Source organism: Chrysochloris asiatica, unplaced genomic scaffold, assembly GCF_000296735.1.
Source record: "Chrysochloris asiatica unplaced genomic scaffold, ChrAsi1.0 scaffold00026, whole genome shotgun sequence".
In the NCBI taxonomy this organism is placed as follows: domain Eukaryota; kingdom Metazoa; phylum Chordata; class Mammalia; order Afrosoricida; family Chrysochloridae; genus Chrysochloris; species Chrysochloris asiatica.
The window spans coordinates 20739563-20755221 of record NW_006408544.1 but is presented as its reverse complement, the minus strand read 5'-3'; the positions used below and the strand labels follow the sequence as shown (position 1 = coordinate 20755221).

At 46.3% G+C, this 15659-nt stretch overlaps 1 protein-coding gene across 1 annotated transcript in view; it reads right to left on the bottom strand.

Moving 5' to 3' along the window:
• The window catches only part of LOC102837918 (chromosome unknown open reading frame, human C1orf177), a 73494-nt gene that overhangs the window by 48944 nt on the left and 8891 nt on the right, over positions 1-15659 (bottom strand). Inside the window, exons 6-10 of the mRNA XM_006839872.1 lie at positions 7034-7171; positions 6760-6903; positions 4443-4604; positions 2836-2961; positions 2321-2454 (exon numbers count right to left, since the gene is read on the bottom strand). Of these exons, the coding sequence (XP_006839935.1) occupies positions 2321-2454; positions 2836-2961; positions 4443-4604; positions 6760-6903; positions 7034-7171 (704 nt within the window). The remainder of the gene's footprint in view (positions 1-2320; positions 2455-2835; positions 2962-4442; positions 4605-6759; positions 6904-7033; positions 7172-15659) is intronic.

Genomic DNA, 15659 nt, shown 5'->3' with positions numbered 1-15659 from the left:
AAGATCAACATACAAAAATCAGTTGGATTCCTCTATACCAACAATGACAGCATTGAAAAGGACATTAGGAAAGCAATACCATTTACAGTGCCTGCCCAACGGATGAAATATCTAGGAAAAATGTAACCAAAGAGACAAAGGAACTATACAAAGAAAACTACAAAACACTACTACAAGAAACCAAAAGAGACATACAAAAATGGAAGAATGTACCATGATCCTGGATAGGAAGACTTAACATTGTGAAAATGTCAATACTGCCCAAAGCAATTTACACATATAAGGCAATCCAAATGCAGATTCCAAAGACATTCTTCCAAGAGATAGAAAAAGCAATTACAAACTATACATGGAAAGGAAAGAGACCCAGGATAAACAAAGCACTGCTTAAGAAGAAGGATAATGTTGGAAACATCTCACTCCCGATTTCAAATTTTATTACATGGCTACAATGGTCAATGATGTGGTGCTGTGGGTTAATGTACCAGACTGCAAAGTCATTTGAACTGCAAGGTCGGCGGTTCAAACTCACCAGCTGCTCCTCGGACCCCATACAGGGTCGCTATGGGTTGGAATCGACTCAACAGCACTTCGCAACAACAGTGGTCAAAACAGTTTGGTACTGGTACAGTGAAAGATACATTGATCAATGGAACAGAATTGAGAATACAGAAATTAACTCATCCACATACAACCACCTGATTTTCGACAAAGTGCCTAAATACATTGCATGGGGAGGTGATAGTCTCTTCAACAGATGGTACTGGCAGAACTGGAAAGCGATATGCAAAAGATTGAAATAAGACCTTTACCTCACACCTTATACAAAAACTAATTCAGCATACATTAAAGACCTAAATGTGAATCCCAGAATTATGAAGGCCATCATTGAAAATATAGGGACAAATGTGAGGGCTCTCTTTCAGGGCATACATGGAGTTCCAAACATTTTGAAAACTACACAAACAAAAGTAGACAAAATAGATGAGTGGGACATAGTAAAAATTAAAAACTTATGTGCATCAAAAGACTTCACCAGAAGAGTAAAAAGGGAACCCGCAGAATGGGAAAAAATCTTTTGCAAGACACATCAGACAAGGGACTCAATTCTAAAATATATAGGAAACTACAACACCTCTACAAGAAAAATACAAATAATCCAATTAAAAAATGGGCACAGGTCATGAACAGACACTTCACCAAGGAGGAGATCCAGGCAGCCAACAATCATATGAAGAAATGTTCATGATAACTAGCCATTAGAGAGATGCAAATCAAAACAACAATGAGATAGCATCTCACACCAACAATAACACAAAGATCAAAAAAGTAAAGGACAATATGCTGGCAAGGATATGGAGAGACTGGGACACTCCTGCATTGCTGGTGGGATTGCAAAATGGTTCAATATCTCTGGAAAGCAATATGGCGCTTTTTCAGAAGGTTGGAAATAGAAATACCTTGGTGGTGGCTGTGTGTTGTGGAGTCGGTTCCAACTCATATCGACCCTGTACATGGTTTCTGAGGTTGTGAGTCTTTATGGGAGAAGAACATCTCATCTTTTTCCCACAGAACAGCTGGTAGTTTCAAAATTCGCAGCCCGATTCGTAACCACTAAGCTACCAGAGATTCAGCAATTCCTCTACTTGGTATTTACCCACAAGAAATACGAGCCATAACATGAGTAGATATATGCACACCAATGTCCATAGCAGCACTATGTATAATAGCAAAAAGATGGAGACAGTCTAAGTGCCCATCAACAGAAGAATGGATAAACAAACTGTGGTACATACACACAATGGAATACTATGGTACCTTGAAGAGTCCTCTTTGTGACAATTTATGGAGCAATAGGGTTGGTTTGGGGGCTAGGTCAATAAAAGAAAGTAGCAGCTAACATGTGCCAACTGTTGTACAGTTAGCAGCAGTATTTCATGTACATTTTCTTTCTTAGATTTCATAATTTCCCAAAATGAGTTTTGCATACCAAGAAACAGGTTTACCTAGGGCAGAGCCTACACCCTGTGGGTGGTGGGTGGAGGAGTTAGGGCTGACGCAGTACCTTTTCCTTATCAGGAGTTTTAGGCAGATCATCTTATTTGCCTAAATCGTCTCCTCAATCGTCTTCTCATGAGGGAAACAAGGCTCAGAGAGGTGAATCACTGTGCCCCACTTGCACAGCCAGCCAGGGGGTGAGCTGAGGTCTGCTGTTCGGCCTCTGCTGTTCAGCCAACATTAGGGGCACAACTGTATGCCCATGTGAACCAAGCATGTGAAACCCTCCACCCCACCTCCCCTGAGATTGAGGTATACTCACTGTAAGAGCATGTCCCAGGCTGGGTCTGATGGGTAACGCTTAGATTCACCCAGGTACAGAGATCGGTATCGCTGCCGTCTGTCCTTTGTCTCCATCAACCAGGTGTTGAGGTAGCGGCCCACGCCAACAGGGTTCTGCAGTAGCACATTAGCAAGCTGAAGATCTGGCTTGGAGACTGGCTCTCAAGTCGTCTCCTCTCGTTTCAGACTGCTCCCTACTCTATCTCCCATCTAGAACCCATCCCTGTCTACAGAGAAGTCCAGAGAGGAGACAGAACTTGTCCAAAGTCATGTACCATGAGCAAGATAAAGGCAGGACAGCAACCCAGCTTCCATGGAGGACAAGTTCTAAGGGGTAGGCTGAAAATGGGTTAGGAAGAACTTGCTTCCCAGGAGAGAAATAAGACAATGGGTATGGGTGTCAGGTTCCTTGGGATCCAGGCTCAGCCCAGGGATAAGAAGGGTTTGGAGCAGTCTGTCTCCACAGACTGTGTACCCCTGAGCAGACCCACTCACCCAGCCTCCCAAAAGCAGCTGGTAAGACTTTGTGTCAATCCGCTTTGAGGACATCAGGAATGGTGGCTGGTTGACGTGTTTACGCTCCACCTTGCGCATAATCCATGTTCCAGGACCAGACGTGGCCTAGGGGTAAGGCATGACTGCTGAAATTTGGAGAGGCTCTGGAAGTGGTCAGCCCACCTGGAGCCAGGGAAGGTAGTAGCAGACCTCACCCACCTGGCAGCCCTAGGCCTTGAACCAAGAAGGTGGTAGATGCCCAGTCGGCTCCCAGCTCACCAGTGGTCCATCCTTCCAAGGTGAAGGGGCCTTGTGATGCCTTCATGACCCATGCCACCCATTCTAACTTCCATCCATCAGCAGAGCATCTCTTTCCAGGTTCCCTAGAGTCATCATGGTATGGCAGGGACCCAGAAGGATGCTCCAAACCCCACCCTGGGGAGAAGAGGACACACAGGCTTCGGAGCTGGATGTAATAGTTCCAATTTCAACTCCTCTTCCTCTGCTAGGAAGCCTGGGGAAACTCCTTCCCTCTTCTGGGCCCTCTGTTTTCTTTTGTGAAAGATAATGATAATCCTCCCCTCAGAAAAGTTGGAAGGTGCTTCACCCTGAACAGTTATTCAAGAAGTGTTGGTACCCTTTCCATGTCCCAATTTATTACAGAGCCCTTAGCAATTCCTTTCTGTTCCTTCCCCTGGATGCAGACTCTGCTAAAGTCCAGAGCCTACTCAGACCACAGGATGCTATCACCTGCTTCCCAGGAAGGATTCCCTTACCATCTCAGGTTAAGTCCACAGTCCCTTGAACCATGCAGGTGGTCCGTCCCTCTGCCAGGGTACAGTCCATTATTCATACTCAGCCCTATCCCAGTTTTCTCCCTTACATTGACTTCTGAGCTTTGGGAAGTGGGGGATGGAAAGTAGGCTGGGATGGGGAAGCAGTGGAGAGAGGGGTAGGGAATAGTGGGTAGAAGTACAGAGTTTAGATGTTTAGATATCAGCACAGACTGAGCACTTCCTGGTTACCATGCACTATGATGTAGGCTCTAAGTACATCAACTTAGTTGCCATTGAGTTCATTCATCTCATGGCAACCCTATATTTATCAGAGTAGACCTTAGCTCCATAAGGCTTTCAATGACTGATTTTGGGGGAAATACGAAGTAAGTCAAAAAGTATTGCTACTGCATCACAGAAATCTTTATTAAGCAAAAATATCAAAGGGTGAAGTTATGGTTTCTTGACCTATCCTCCATCTAGGTCTATACATTTCTGAAGGTAGTCTTGCCATCTCTCTAATCCTTCCCCCCAAAGCAGAGAATACCAGAAAGATGTTTACTTATGTTTTTAATTGAGTATGCAAAGGTATCTGACCATGTGGATCATAGCCAACTATGGACAACATTGAGAAGATTGAGAATTTCAGAACACTTAATTGTGCTCATGAGGAACTTGCACATAAACCAAGAGGAATAGCACTGGAAACCACACAGATCTGATTCTGAAGACTGAGCTTTCCCCCTTAAATAACACCCTCACCACCACACATACATACATACACACACATGCAGGAGAGAGGAAGGCAAGTCGGCCTTGGGGAACACTCACCAATGTCCGGGGACACTGGCTAGGGGTGGCCCAGTAAATCCTCTCGGTAGGAATTTTCGGGTTACGGGCAAGTTTTGAGAACATCCCACGTTTCTTATTGTGGTGTGAGTTCAGTTCTTCCACGAAGCTCTTGAAGCTTGTCAGTTCCCTGGGCTTTTTTTTCTGAGAAACAGAGAGCAAATGCTCTATCTTGCCAGGAAAATCAAGAGTATCCACAGCCAAAGAACAGCAAGTATAAAAGGAGTAGTGACCACCCAGGCCATGCTGGCACCTGAGGCCAGGCTGTGGGGTGGGGACAGTCTCAAGGCCCATTGAGCTGGGCAGGTGAACACAGACTATCTCCTGGGTGAGCACAGCTGGGGTTAGTCTGGCACACAGTCTCTTGCAACCCCCAACTACAGACTCACACTCTATAACCCAGCTTGCATTTGTCCATTAATGCTTTTTCATTCAATGAACTGCCATGTATCAGAGTCCAGGTGTGGTGCTGTAGGATAAGCTACTGGACTGCTAACCACAAAGTTCAAACCCACCAGTTGCTCCTTGGAAACCCTTTACAAAGTCGCTATGAATCACAACCGACTCGATGAAACTTAACAGCAACAACACCAACAACATTGTGTCAGAAGGAGCCCTGGTGGTTCAGTGGGTTAAGCATTGAGCTGCTAACAGAAAGGTCAGCAGTTCAAACCCATCTGCTGCTCTGAAAGATGAGGCTGGCTTCTGGTAAAGATTTAGTCTCAGAAACCCTGAGGAGCAGATCTACTCTGTCCTATAGGTCACTATGAGTTGGGATGGACTCAAGGGTAGTGGGCATTTGGGTCAGGCACTGGCCAGTCAGAACAGGCATTGGCTGCAGCACCTGAGAAGGGTCCCTGAGGCCCTGCTGTGCTGGACAGGACCCCTTAGTAGCTGGTCATGGGATGTCTGGGAGGTACCCGTGCAGGGGCCTACCTGGTCAGCAGTCTCAGTACTGTGATTGAGTGCTCAGTACAGTATTCACCACCTAGTTAAAAAGTATTTTAATGTTTAACAATCACCACCTCTTTACCATGGAGTCCTGGTGTGGTGCTGTAGGTTAATGTGCTGGACTGTAAAGTCGGTTTGAACCAAAAGGTTGGCAGTTCAAACCCACCAGCTGCTTCTCAGAAACCTATGGGTCTGAACCAACCCCACAGCACTTAACAACCACCACTCTGTTCCCATAGCACTCATCACCTGTAGGTCTTCCATCGGTTTCTTTTTTAATATGTTCATTCTTTATGTGTTTTTTCCCACCAGAATGCAAGTTCCACAGGGCTGCTTCCCCACTGCCTAGACTATGGTGACTGAACACATAACCACTTGTCCTCAAGTGGGTCCCGACTCACAGTGACCTCATGTGTGCAGAGGACAACTCCACTCCAAAGGTTTTCAAAGGGACCTTTTAAAAGCAGATCACCAGGCAGGTCTTTCTTCCAAGGCACCTCTGGGTGCATTCAAACCAGAACGCACTTTTAAGTTAGTCATCAAGTGCTTAACCGTTGCCACCACCTAGGGCTCCAGGTGAATGTACAGTGGGCACCAAAGGAAAGCCCAAGTAATTAATTCTCAGTGCTATGAGCATGGAGAAGGCAAAACACAGTGTGCTATGAGACCATGAGGCAGAACTTGATAGGGGAGGGCAGTGTTAGACTAAAACCCTCCCCTCCTGAGCCTCTAGTTCTCTGCTTTGTTAATAGAACACTGTCACTAGTCCTGTGAGCTTAGAGGGTTCATGATGCCTGGGCAGTATTGGCAAAACAGCAGGACAGCTAGAGCTGCTCCCCTGAGAACCACATCAGCCTTGCAGCCGGTCCCTGCCTAGCTCTGTCACTGTGGGGCATCTACCCTCCTACGCAACACATGCAGTGCAGAGGAGAGAGGTCTGGCTAGGAAGTCAGGCAAACGCACCAACCAGACGATCCACTGCCACCCAGTCAGTCCTGACTCACAGCGGCCATGTAGGACAGAGTAGGGCTGCTCCCTGGAGATTCTGAGACTGTACATCTTTAGGAGAGCAAATTGCCTCATCTTTCTCCTCATGGGCAGATGATGGACTCGAACTGCCTACCTTTCCATTAGCAGTACAATGTCACTAGGGCTCATTCAAATCGACTTACTAGGGCTCAAGTTCTAGCTCTGCTCCTACCAACTGTGCGGACTGCCTCGGTTTCCTCAGAGGAGAAGAATCGGTAAATAACAACTGTTCCCATCATGGAATAATAAGGCTGTGGTACCGCTAGGGACTGGCACACACTCCACCTATACCACCCACCAACCCTTACCAGGTACACACCTGCATGGAGTAATGTCCATAAGGCTGGGGCTTGGTGCGGTCACCAGAGAAAATGTCATAAGGGCCGCGGGTACCGACTCTTTGTGCCAGGTATGTGTCCATGCCACTTTTGAAGAAGTAGGTCCCTGGTCCCAGACCACTTCCCTAGAGCAGAACAAGATGACTATCCCTGCAGGAGAGCTGCCGAGGCAAGTTCATTGCCCTCTCCTGGTCCCGGTTTCCCCATCTGCCTTGGGAGACTCCTCCGCAAGGCCTGTCCAGGTGAGGGGGATACCTGGTGAGCCAGGGGGGGCGGCTTGTTGGACATCCTGCACATGAGGCCCTCGGAATGGGATCGGTTCCAAGCATTCTTCTCCAGCTTTGTGAACGGATTGCCCTTCTCTCCATAATTACCAGGGCCTGGATAGTAGTTCTGGGGGAAGGGCAGCAGAAAGACCATTAGTTCCACTCCATGAGCCAAGTACAACCGAGGAAGAAATACCTGGAATCTTCACCCCTGGGAGGAAGCAAGTCTCTGTATGCTGTCTCCTAACACACAGCGTTGTAGTCTGTGCATCTCCATCATCGCCCAAACCTTCATTTCCAAGTTCAGTCTCTTCACCCATGGCCTGTTCAGCTGGTCTCCCACTGCTCCCTTCTTCCAGCCCACACATCAGCCAAAGTGGGCTCCTTGCTGTCCCCAAACACATGCCATTCTACCCATCTCCTTGCCTCTGCTTGCTTATGCTGCTTCTGCCCTCCCTGTTTTGTTTTGTCTTGGAAATTTTTACTAATTTTGCCAAGTCAGCTCAAAGCAAGCTTCCTTTCCCTACAACTCAGATGCTAGTTTGCTTCTACCTAGACAATTCCATTCTTTATTGAATCCTGTATTTACATAATTGACATTCTTATTATGTTGTGGACAGTGCTGTGATCTGGAAAGATCTAGAGTCCTGAGTTCTAGTCCTGCCTCTGTTGTTTCTGGCCTTGGTGAATTTAGGCACACCACTTAATCCTTCTGAGCCTTATGTGCCACATTTTTAGCATTGGGGTTGTAATGTTTTCCTCCAGGGTAATGAGGATGAAGTTAAATAACATCTGTGAAAACCCAAACAAACAAACAACCATTTCCCATTGGGTGAATTCCGACTCATAAAGCCACCTTATAGGACAGAGTAGAACCAGCCGGTAGAATTTCCAAGGCTGTAGCGTACTAGCTACGAATCAGGCTGTGAACCACAAGGTCAGCAGTTCAAAACTACCAGCTGCTCCACGGGAGAAAGATGAGGCTTTCTGCTCCTATAAAGATTTACAGCCTCGGAAACCCTGCTCAGGATTGCTATGGGACGGAACTGACTCGACAGCACTTAACAACAACAAATCTTTATGGAAGCAGACTTGCTCACTTTCTTCCACGAAGCAGTTGGTGGGTTCAAACTGCCAACCTTTTGGTCACAGACCTAGTGCTTTAACTACTGTGCCAACAGAGCTCCTATGCAATGGCCACAAACACATAGTCAGCGGGGATGGGAGACTGGCTTATGAGGGTGTGGCAGGAGGAGAACTGTGACTGGGATCACCATCTGAGGTCTCACAATTGCCAGGATCTGAAGTGTGGTCTTGTATGAGGAAGAAGAGCCATTCTGCAATGAGTGAGTCAAGACCCAGCCTGTGGTTGCCCTGCACCTGTTAGCCACACGAGGTCACTGTGGTTCCACAGATGGCTTATCCCAGCTCACCTCTGGCCCAGGAATTTGGCCCTGGAGACGCTGCTTGGAACAGGGTGGGAGGGAGCACAAGGAGGGATGGAAGGCAGGGAACTCTGCAGGGAGGCGTTTACCCTGGGTGGGAAAGAACTGTGCACTGCCTCCTTCCAGGGCTTGAGACCCCCAGGTGCATTTGGAGCAAGCCCTCCAGGGGATGCTGCATCTCGGCATTATGTGCAGTGAACAGAAAATCAGCATCATCTACAGTTAACAAGTCGCCTGTTGCCAAATTGATGCCAATTCATGACGACCCCACATGCATGAGTTGAACTGTGCTCCACAGGGTTTTCAATGGCTGAGTTTTTGGGAATAATTTTTAGGCTTTTTTTCCCAGGTACCTCTGGGTGGATTCAAATTTCCTACCTTTCAGTTAGCAGCCAAGCTGAGTGCATGAAACATTTGCACTACCCAGGGATTCCCAATTAACAAATAGGAAAACTGATTCAGAGAGAAGTAAACTGCATGTCCAAAGTCCTGCTTCTGGAAAGGGACAGCACTAGGCTTCCTCTCCAAAACCCAGCCTCTTGCTGAGCCTCTAGTGTTTGTCAGACCCTATGGCAGGCACTGGAGGGAGTAATGGAGAGCCTCTGGCTCCACCCTTAGCTTGCACCATCATCCAGGAATGAGGGCGATAGGAAAAGGATGAGAACAACTGCTACTCACAGCTCAAGCCCTGTACCCTCCTTCAAACCTTCATGTCCTCCTTCAAACCTTCAGGTTCAGAGCAGTTGAGTAGAACACTTGGGGTGATGTGAAAAAGTCCACAGTCTTAACTAGAATGTTAAAGTGAGAGCTTTGGGGATTCATGGAGTGATTCTTTTTTTTTGGGGGGTGGGGGAGGGCGCGGGGAGAGCATACAAGCAAGGAGAAATACTGACTCAGATTTTTTTTTTTTTTAAGTTGGACCTTGAAGAATTAGAAGGACCGCAGAAGACAGGTCTAGGGAGAGTGGGAATGTGCTCCAGTCAGATGGAGCAAAGTCAAAGAGGATGAACTGAGATGTTTAGACCTGATTCTGAAGCGTGCAGACACTTTGTGACCCTAGAAGCATGGAGAGACCAGGAAATGGGTGAAGAAGCCCACCTACATCCAGGTGGGATTAGGCACAAGGGCCTGGGTCAGGGCTAGAAGAAAGATGCAGAAAGTGAAAGTAAAGACCACCTTGGTGACTGATGGATGTGGAGGGGACTGGAGGGAGAGAAAGTGGCCCTGGGTTTCTGCCTTTGGTCACTGGGTGTTGTCATTCCAGGGAAAGAGCAGATTTATTGGAGATGCCAAGGGGTGGGTGGATGGGTGGGTGAAAAGTGTGTGTGTGTGCTGCCCAAGGGATTTTTAAATTTAAGTGTTTGACTGAAAACCCACCAGCCAGTCTGTGGTGAAAGACGCGGTGGTCAGCTTTCGTAAAAATGTGCAGCCTCAAAAACCTATGGGCAGTTCTCCTGTATCCTATAGTCAGTGTGAGTCAGAATCAATTCCACAGCAGTGGGCTTTAGGGGATACTTTTAGGGTGGGCTTCTAGAGTCACGTGCATGGAGACCTGGTGGGAAGGCCAGGGACTGGGAAAGAGGTGCCATGGAAGGAGACCAGTAGAGGAAATCCAAGGCTGCAAGGCCTAGGAGGCAGTGCTGATGGAAGTGAGATTCAGATACCAGAAGATCTGGCATTGCCTTTAGAGGTTGGGGGGATGTTGGGGAAGAGACCACAGTGGGGTGTGACAGGCCAGTCCCCTCTGAGGAAGGACTCCTGGGGTCCCTGCACTGGCACCTGAAGCTTTGGTGTTGGCACTGGGAAGGCCCCATGGAAGGGTCAGTGCGTTCTTCACAGGTAGTGTTTGCAGACCTGCAGTGGTGGGGGGAATAGTCGGCCACCCAAGATCCAAGGAGGCCACTCCGTTCCTGATCCTGATCTCAGGACAGGTGACACTTTTAAAAAGCAGGCTTTGGTCCATGAGCTCCCCAGGGTGCCTTCTATATCCTCTTGCACCTGCTTGATCTGATGGACCATCCCTGAGCCCAGGACAGGGGCCTAGTTGAGGTCACTGTAGGAGTAGGTGTGGTAGACAAGGAGAAGAATCACAACACCCAACCGAGTATTCTGGCCTGTCCCTCCCAGCTCACTCGTCTGTGTATTCAACCAAACATTCCCAGACGCCACAGGACTGGGGTCTGAGGAGTCAGGAAGGAAACAGGCCATTAGATGGGTTGAGTTCTGACATCTGACCCTTCCCACACAATCAAGGAACAAAAGCAAGCCAAGGTTATGGACAAAGTGTGTAGACTTCTTGGGTTCCAATGCTGTTCTGCCATTCACAAGCTTCGAGACCGTGGGAGATGATTTAACCTCTCCAGACTCCAGCTTTCTCATCTGTAAAATGGAGATAATGATAGTGCCTACTTCACAGGGTTGTTGTGAGGATTAAATAAATTAGGGCATGCCAAGTGCTTGGAACAGTGTCTGGCACGTGGTGAGTAATACTTAAGTGTCAGCTATTACTACTTTCGATTGGAAGGTAATGACTCATTTTTAAATGCCTCCAGGCATCCCCTCTCCCTCAATTGCAGCTAAAAGTGCATCTCAGGTCCCCTGGAAGGAACTAGGAGTAATTTCCAGCCTTCATGATGGTTGCACAATGGCTGCGCCAGCCTCTGACACAGCCACTCGAGCCACGGGGAACAGGCCCTGGTTTGGGGCTGGATTCTCCAGCTCTGTATCCTCCATGAGCCTCCAGGGCCTCATCTGGAATAGAGATAAACAATTAAAATGTTTTGGAGCACCTGGCACTTTCTATCAGCTTGAGAAATGTCAAATTTGTTCTTCCTTTTTGGCACTGATAGAATTCTGCAGGAAATGGGTCAAGCATATGTAGTCACCCTAAGGACCTCAGGCCCAGTGTGGAACAGACACTAAACACACACTCACAAGAAGGATTCCTGGGAAGGGGAAATGTCACCTAGTTGGGGTCAGGAAGGCTTCCTGGAGGATGAGGCCTAGGAGTTGGGAACTGAGAACTGAGTGAATGTTCTCTACAAGATGGGGCTGCTAAGGGAACACAGGAGCCAAGCCCAGGTCAAGAGAGCACAGCATGTTTGAGGAGTGAGAGAAGCATGAAGAGTGGTGGTTGCAGAGAGCTCAGGACAAGAGGACATAAGTGGGGGACTGGAGAGGAGAAGGGCCCTTCACACACTGCAGTGGTGGCATGGGTGAGGGTGTGGCTCTTGCTGCCTCCCTCATGGTCTTCCTAAGCTGGGACCTTAGTGTCCTCCTCCCCTCATGGGATGATCACTCCCATTTATATTGCTGCCCACACAGACCTCCTGCCACTTCCGCCCCGCACTGGCATCACCTCCTACCCAGACACCTTCGATGTTTTTCTAAAAGCATGGATCGCACCCTTCACCTGTCAAAACCCTCCACTGTCCCTGCTTTGGCAACATGGTCCTCAAGATCCGTCTCTTCCTCTTGACCCTGCCCACTCCTCTCCAGTCACAATAGCCTTCTGCCGTTGGTGTTCCCACTCCTGGAACGCTTTCCTCAGATACCATAATTTTCCAGTGCTCATGTCCTGCAGGTCTGCTCAAATGCCATCTCTTCCAAGAAGCTTTCCCTGACCACTCTGTAAATTGCACCTCATCATTGTACTCCCTCTTTACCCCATTTCTCCTCATTTGTTGTTGTTGTTAGGTGCCATCGACTCAGTACCGACTCATAGAGACCTTATGCATAGCAGAACGAAATACTGCCCGATCCCAGGCCAACCTCACTACTGTTGCCACACTTGAGTCCATTGATGCTGCTACTTGGCCAATCCATCTAGTTGGGGGTCTTCCTCTTTTTCTCTGATCCTCCACCTTACCAAACATGATATCCTTCTCCAGCAACTGGTCCCTCCTGACAATATGTCCAAAGTATGAGAGACGAAGTTTGGCCATCTTGGCTTCCAAGGAGCACTCTGGCTGCTTTCTCCTCATAGGACTAGTTACATATGACAGTACTTCAAAAAGTTCATGAAAGAGACCTCTAGCAAGATGGCGGACAAGGAAAACATGTTACACAGATCCTTTCCAACAAAGACACAAGAGAACAAGTGAAATTATACTGGAACCCTAAGCTTCAGAGGAAAGGATAGAGATGTGGATTAAACATCAACAAGGAGATAAAGATGAATAAACCAGCAAGATAAGAGAAAGACAGATGAATTGTCAGCTGACCTGATATGGCAGGGCCATTTTGAACTTTTGCAAGCAGTGTTCCATCAGGACAGTTGCCTGACAACACAAACTTATTCTGGTGGCTGGCAACAAAAACAAAAATGGTGGAATCTTCCCTTGTTCCCCACACAATCCTGGTATCAGAAACATAGCCAGCCCCCACCCTCACACACCCATTGGCTATTGACATTCCCCAATCCAGCACAACTCCTGCTCTACCTGGGATCAGAACTGCACCATCTTGGATCAGGAGCTGAGTTCATCTCCCCCAAGTCTGGAAGAGCCTGCACACTGCTGCTCTACCTCATCAGACCAAATGAATGTACAGTGTTGGGTCCTGGCCACCACCCTGAGCCCAAAAGAGTTCCTTCCAGAAACAAGTACCTGACCTCAGCCACCTTTTGAACTGGCATAAACTATTTCCAGATTAGGTCCACTAACCCCAGATAACAGCTAGGTCTATAGGAACTCCATCAACCCCTTCACACACACACACACACACACACACACACACACACACACACACACCAGGAACTCCTTGACTGGCAGAGCATGCCAAACCACACTGAGTGCCTGGTCTCCCATAGTTTTCTCCTCTCTGGGACCTGTCCTTACCCCAATTTTCTCCTCTCTTTCTTTCTTTTTCTCTTCTTTCCCTTCCCTTGTTGTTGTTGTTTAATCTTTTCTTTTGTCTTTCTTTTCTTCTCTCTTTTCTTTTGTTCCTTTCCTTCTTTCTTTTTATATCTTTCCTCTTAGTTTCTTTCCTTTACTATTCTCTTTCTCTTTTTTCCCCCTCCCTATTATGGTGCTATACATTAATGCACTGGACTGCAGGGTCGGTTTGAACTGTAAGGTTGGTGGTTCAAGCTCACCAGTTGCTCCTCAGAAATTCTAAACAGGGTCACTGTGAGTCAGAACTCATAGTTTTACTTATTGTATTTCTTTATCTTTTCTTTTTCTCATCTTTTATTTTTATTTTACTTTCCTTCTGGGGACTTCTGGTGTGACATTGTAAGATCAGCACTGGAATGTGAGCCACAAGGTTGGCAGTTCAAATCTGCCAGCTGCTTCTTGGAAACTCTATACAGGATCACTATGACATGGCACCAACTCGATGGTACTTAACAACAAGTTTGACTTATTACATTTCTTTATCTTTTCTTTTTCTCGTCTCTAGTTTTTATTTTACTCTCCTTTTTTTTCAGTTACTGCATTCTTTTTTCTTGCTGTTGTTTGCCTGCTTTCCCCACTGTTAGTTTTCTTTTTCCTTTATTATTTTATTTTCTGATGTAGTTTATTTTGTTTTTTTCTTGTCCCAACCCAATGTGAGAGTGCAGCCATGCCCATATAGCCCAGTCACACTCAGATTTTCTTCAATATCACTGAATGAGGACTACTATCCACTCTTATACCATCTGATAATCAATAAACTGCAGCTAACACCAGCCAAACTTGCCCTGAACTATGCTACACAAACAGCAAACAGAGAACTATATGCACACTCACAGTCTCTATCATACCCACTAGGAAGCAGGTGGTGACAGCCTGTGCACACATCAACGTACAACCACCAATGAAATACCAATGCAACACCACCATAATGTCTCACAGAAAACAATTTCAGTTTGCAGGAAGAAGGAAGACAGAGTGGATCAAACAAGTGATCTTTCTGATGAAGAAATGACATTAAACCTATATGATAAATGAATTCAAAATAATTACATTTAGGTACCTTCAATAGATGAGAGAAAGATTGAGAAAGCTGAAGACAAAATCATGGAAAACAAAGATAAAACTTTAGAAGAATTCAGGAAACCATTATAAGAACTGATGAAATAAACTTAAAAATTAGAAAACATACAAACACAGCAAAAAGAAATCTAGAAAATGAATACTAAGTTTCAGAATAGATAATACACTGAAAGGGCAAAAGAGTAGAATCAATGTAAGGTCAAATTAGTGAACTTGAAGACAAACATCTCAATTCTAATCTTCTAGAAAAACAATAAAAGAAATTTTAAAAAATCCAAATGAAACCTAAGATTTATGTGGGACACCATCAAGAGGAATAACTTACATGTGATCAGAATTCCAGAAAAGAAAGAGATTCCAAAAAAAAGCACAAAAAATTTTGTCAAAGAGTTGTTGAAAGAAAACGTTAATGTCATAAAAAATGGGAAGATATGTATTGAAGAAACTGAATGAACCCCAAACAAAACAGACTCTAAAAGAAAATCACCAACCTAAAAGGGGTGCTAGAACTTGCCCAGTGAAAGAGGCTTCTTGCAGAGCCTTTGTAGTGTACAAGACCTTACATGGAATCTTGATCCCCCTCCAGAATCTTCTGAGGTGGGAAATTTCCACTTGGAAAGACAAGCAGCACAGAGTGGAGTAGCTAAAGGAACAGAAGATACTTCTTGAAAGAGCATCCAGCAGGAAAAAAATCAAAAACAAAAATGGCAGTCTGATTAGCTACCATAAGAACAAGCAAGTTGTCTGCAGGGGAATCATCAAAGCAAGCAATCAAGTCCCTTCAGGGCAAACCTCTTCCAAGACTGAAACTCAAAGGGAATACACAAGCAGGCATATAATCTTGCTGGGGACTACATTGGTCTACTGATGAGGAGAAGTAGGGGAAAAGCAGCAATGAAGAAGAGGGCTGAGTCTGACCACATTAAATAGACTCCTGTCAACCTGGAGTATGTTGAGAACTGGTTGGCCAGCAGTATGGTGAGACATGGGGACTCCTGAGCCATGGGCAAGGAAATAGCCACAGAGGACTAGAACGGAGACTGAACTGATATGAAGTGAGGGTAGATGCACAAGAATGCCCATACTTGCAGATAGTACCCATTTGGCCTAGCTTCAATGACTGGATGATCAGAACTTGACTAGAGGAAGAAAGAAAACAAGTGTAATTTGCTACAATTTGATGAACTTGACCTAT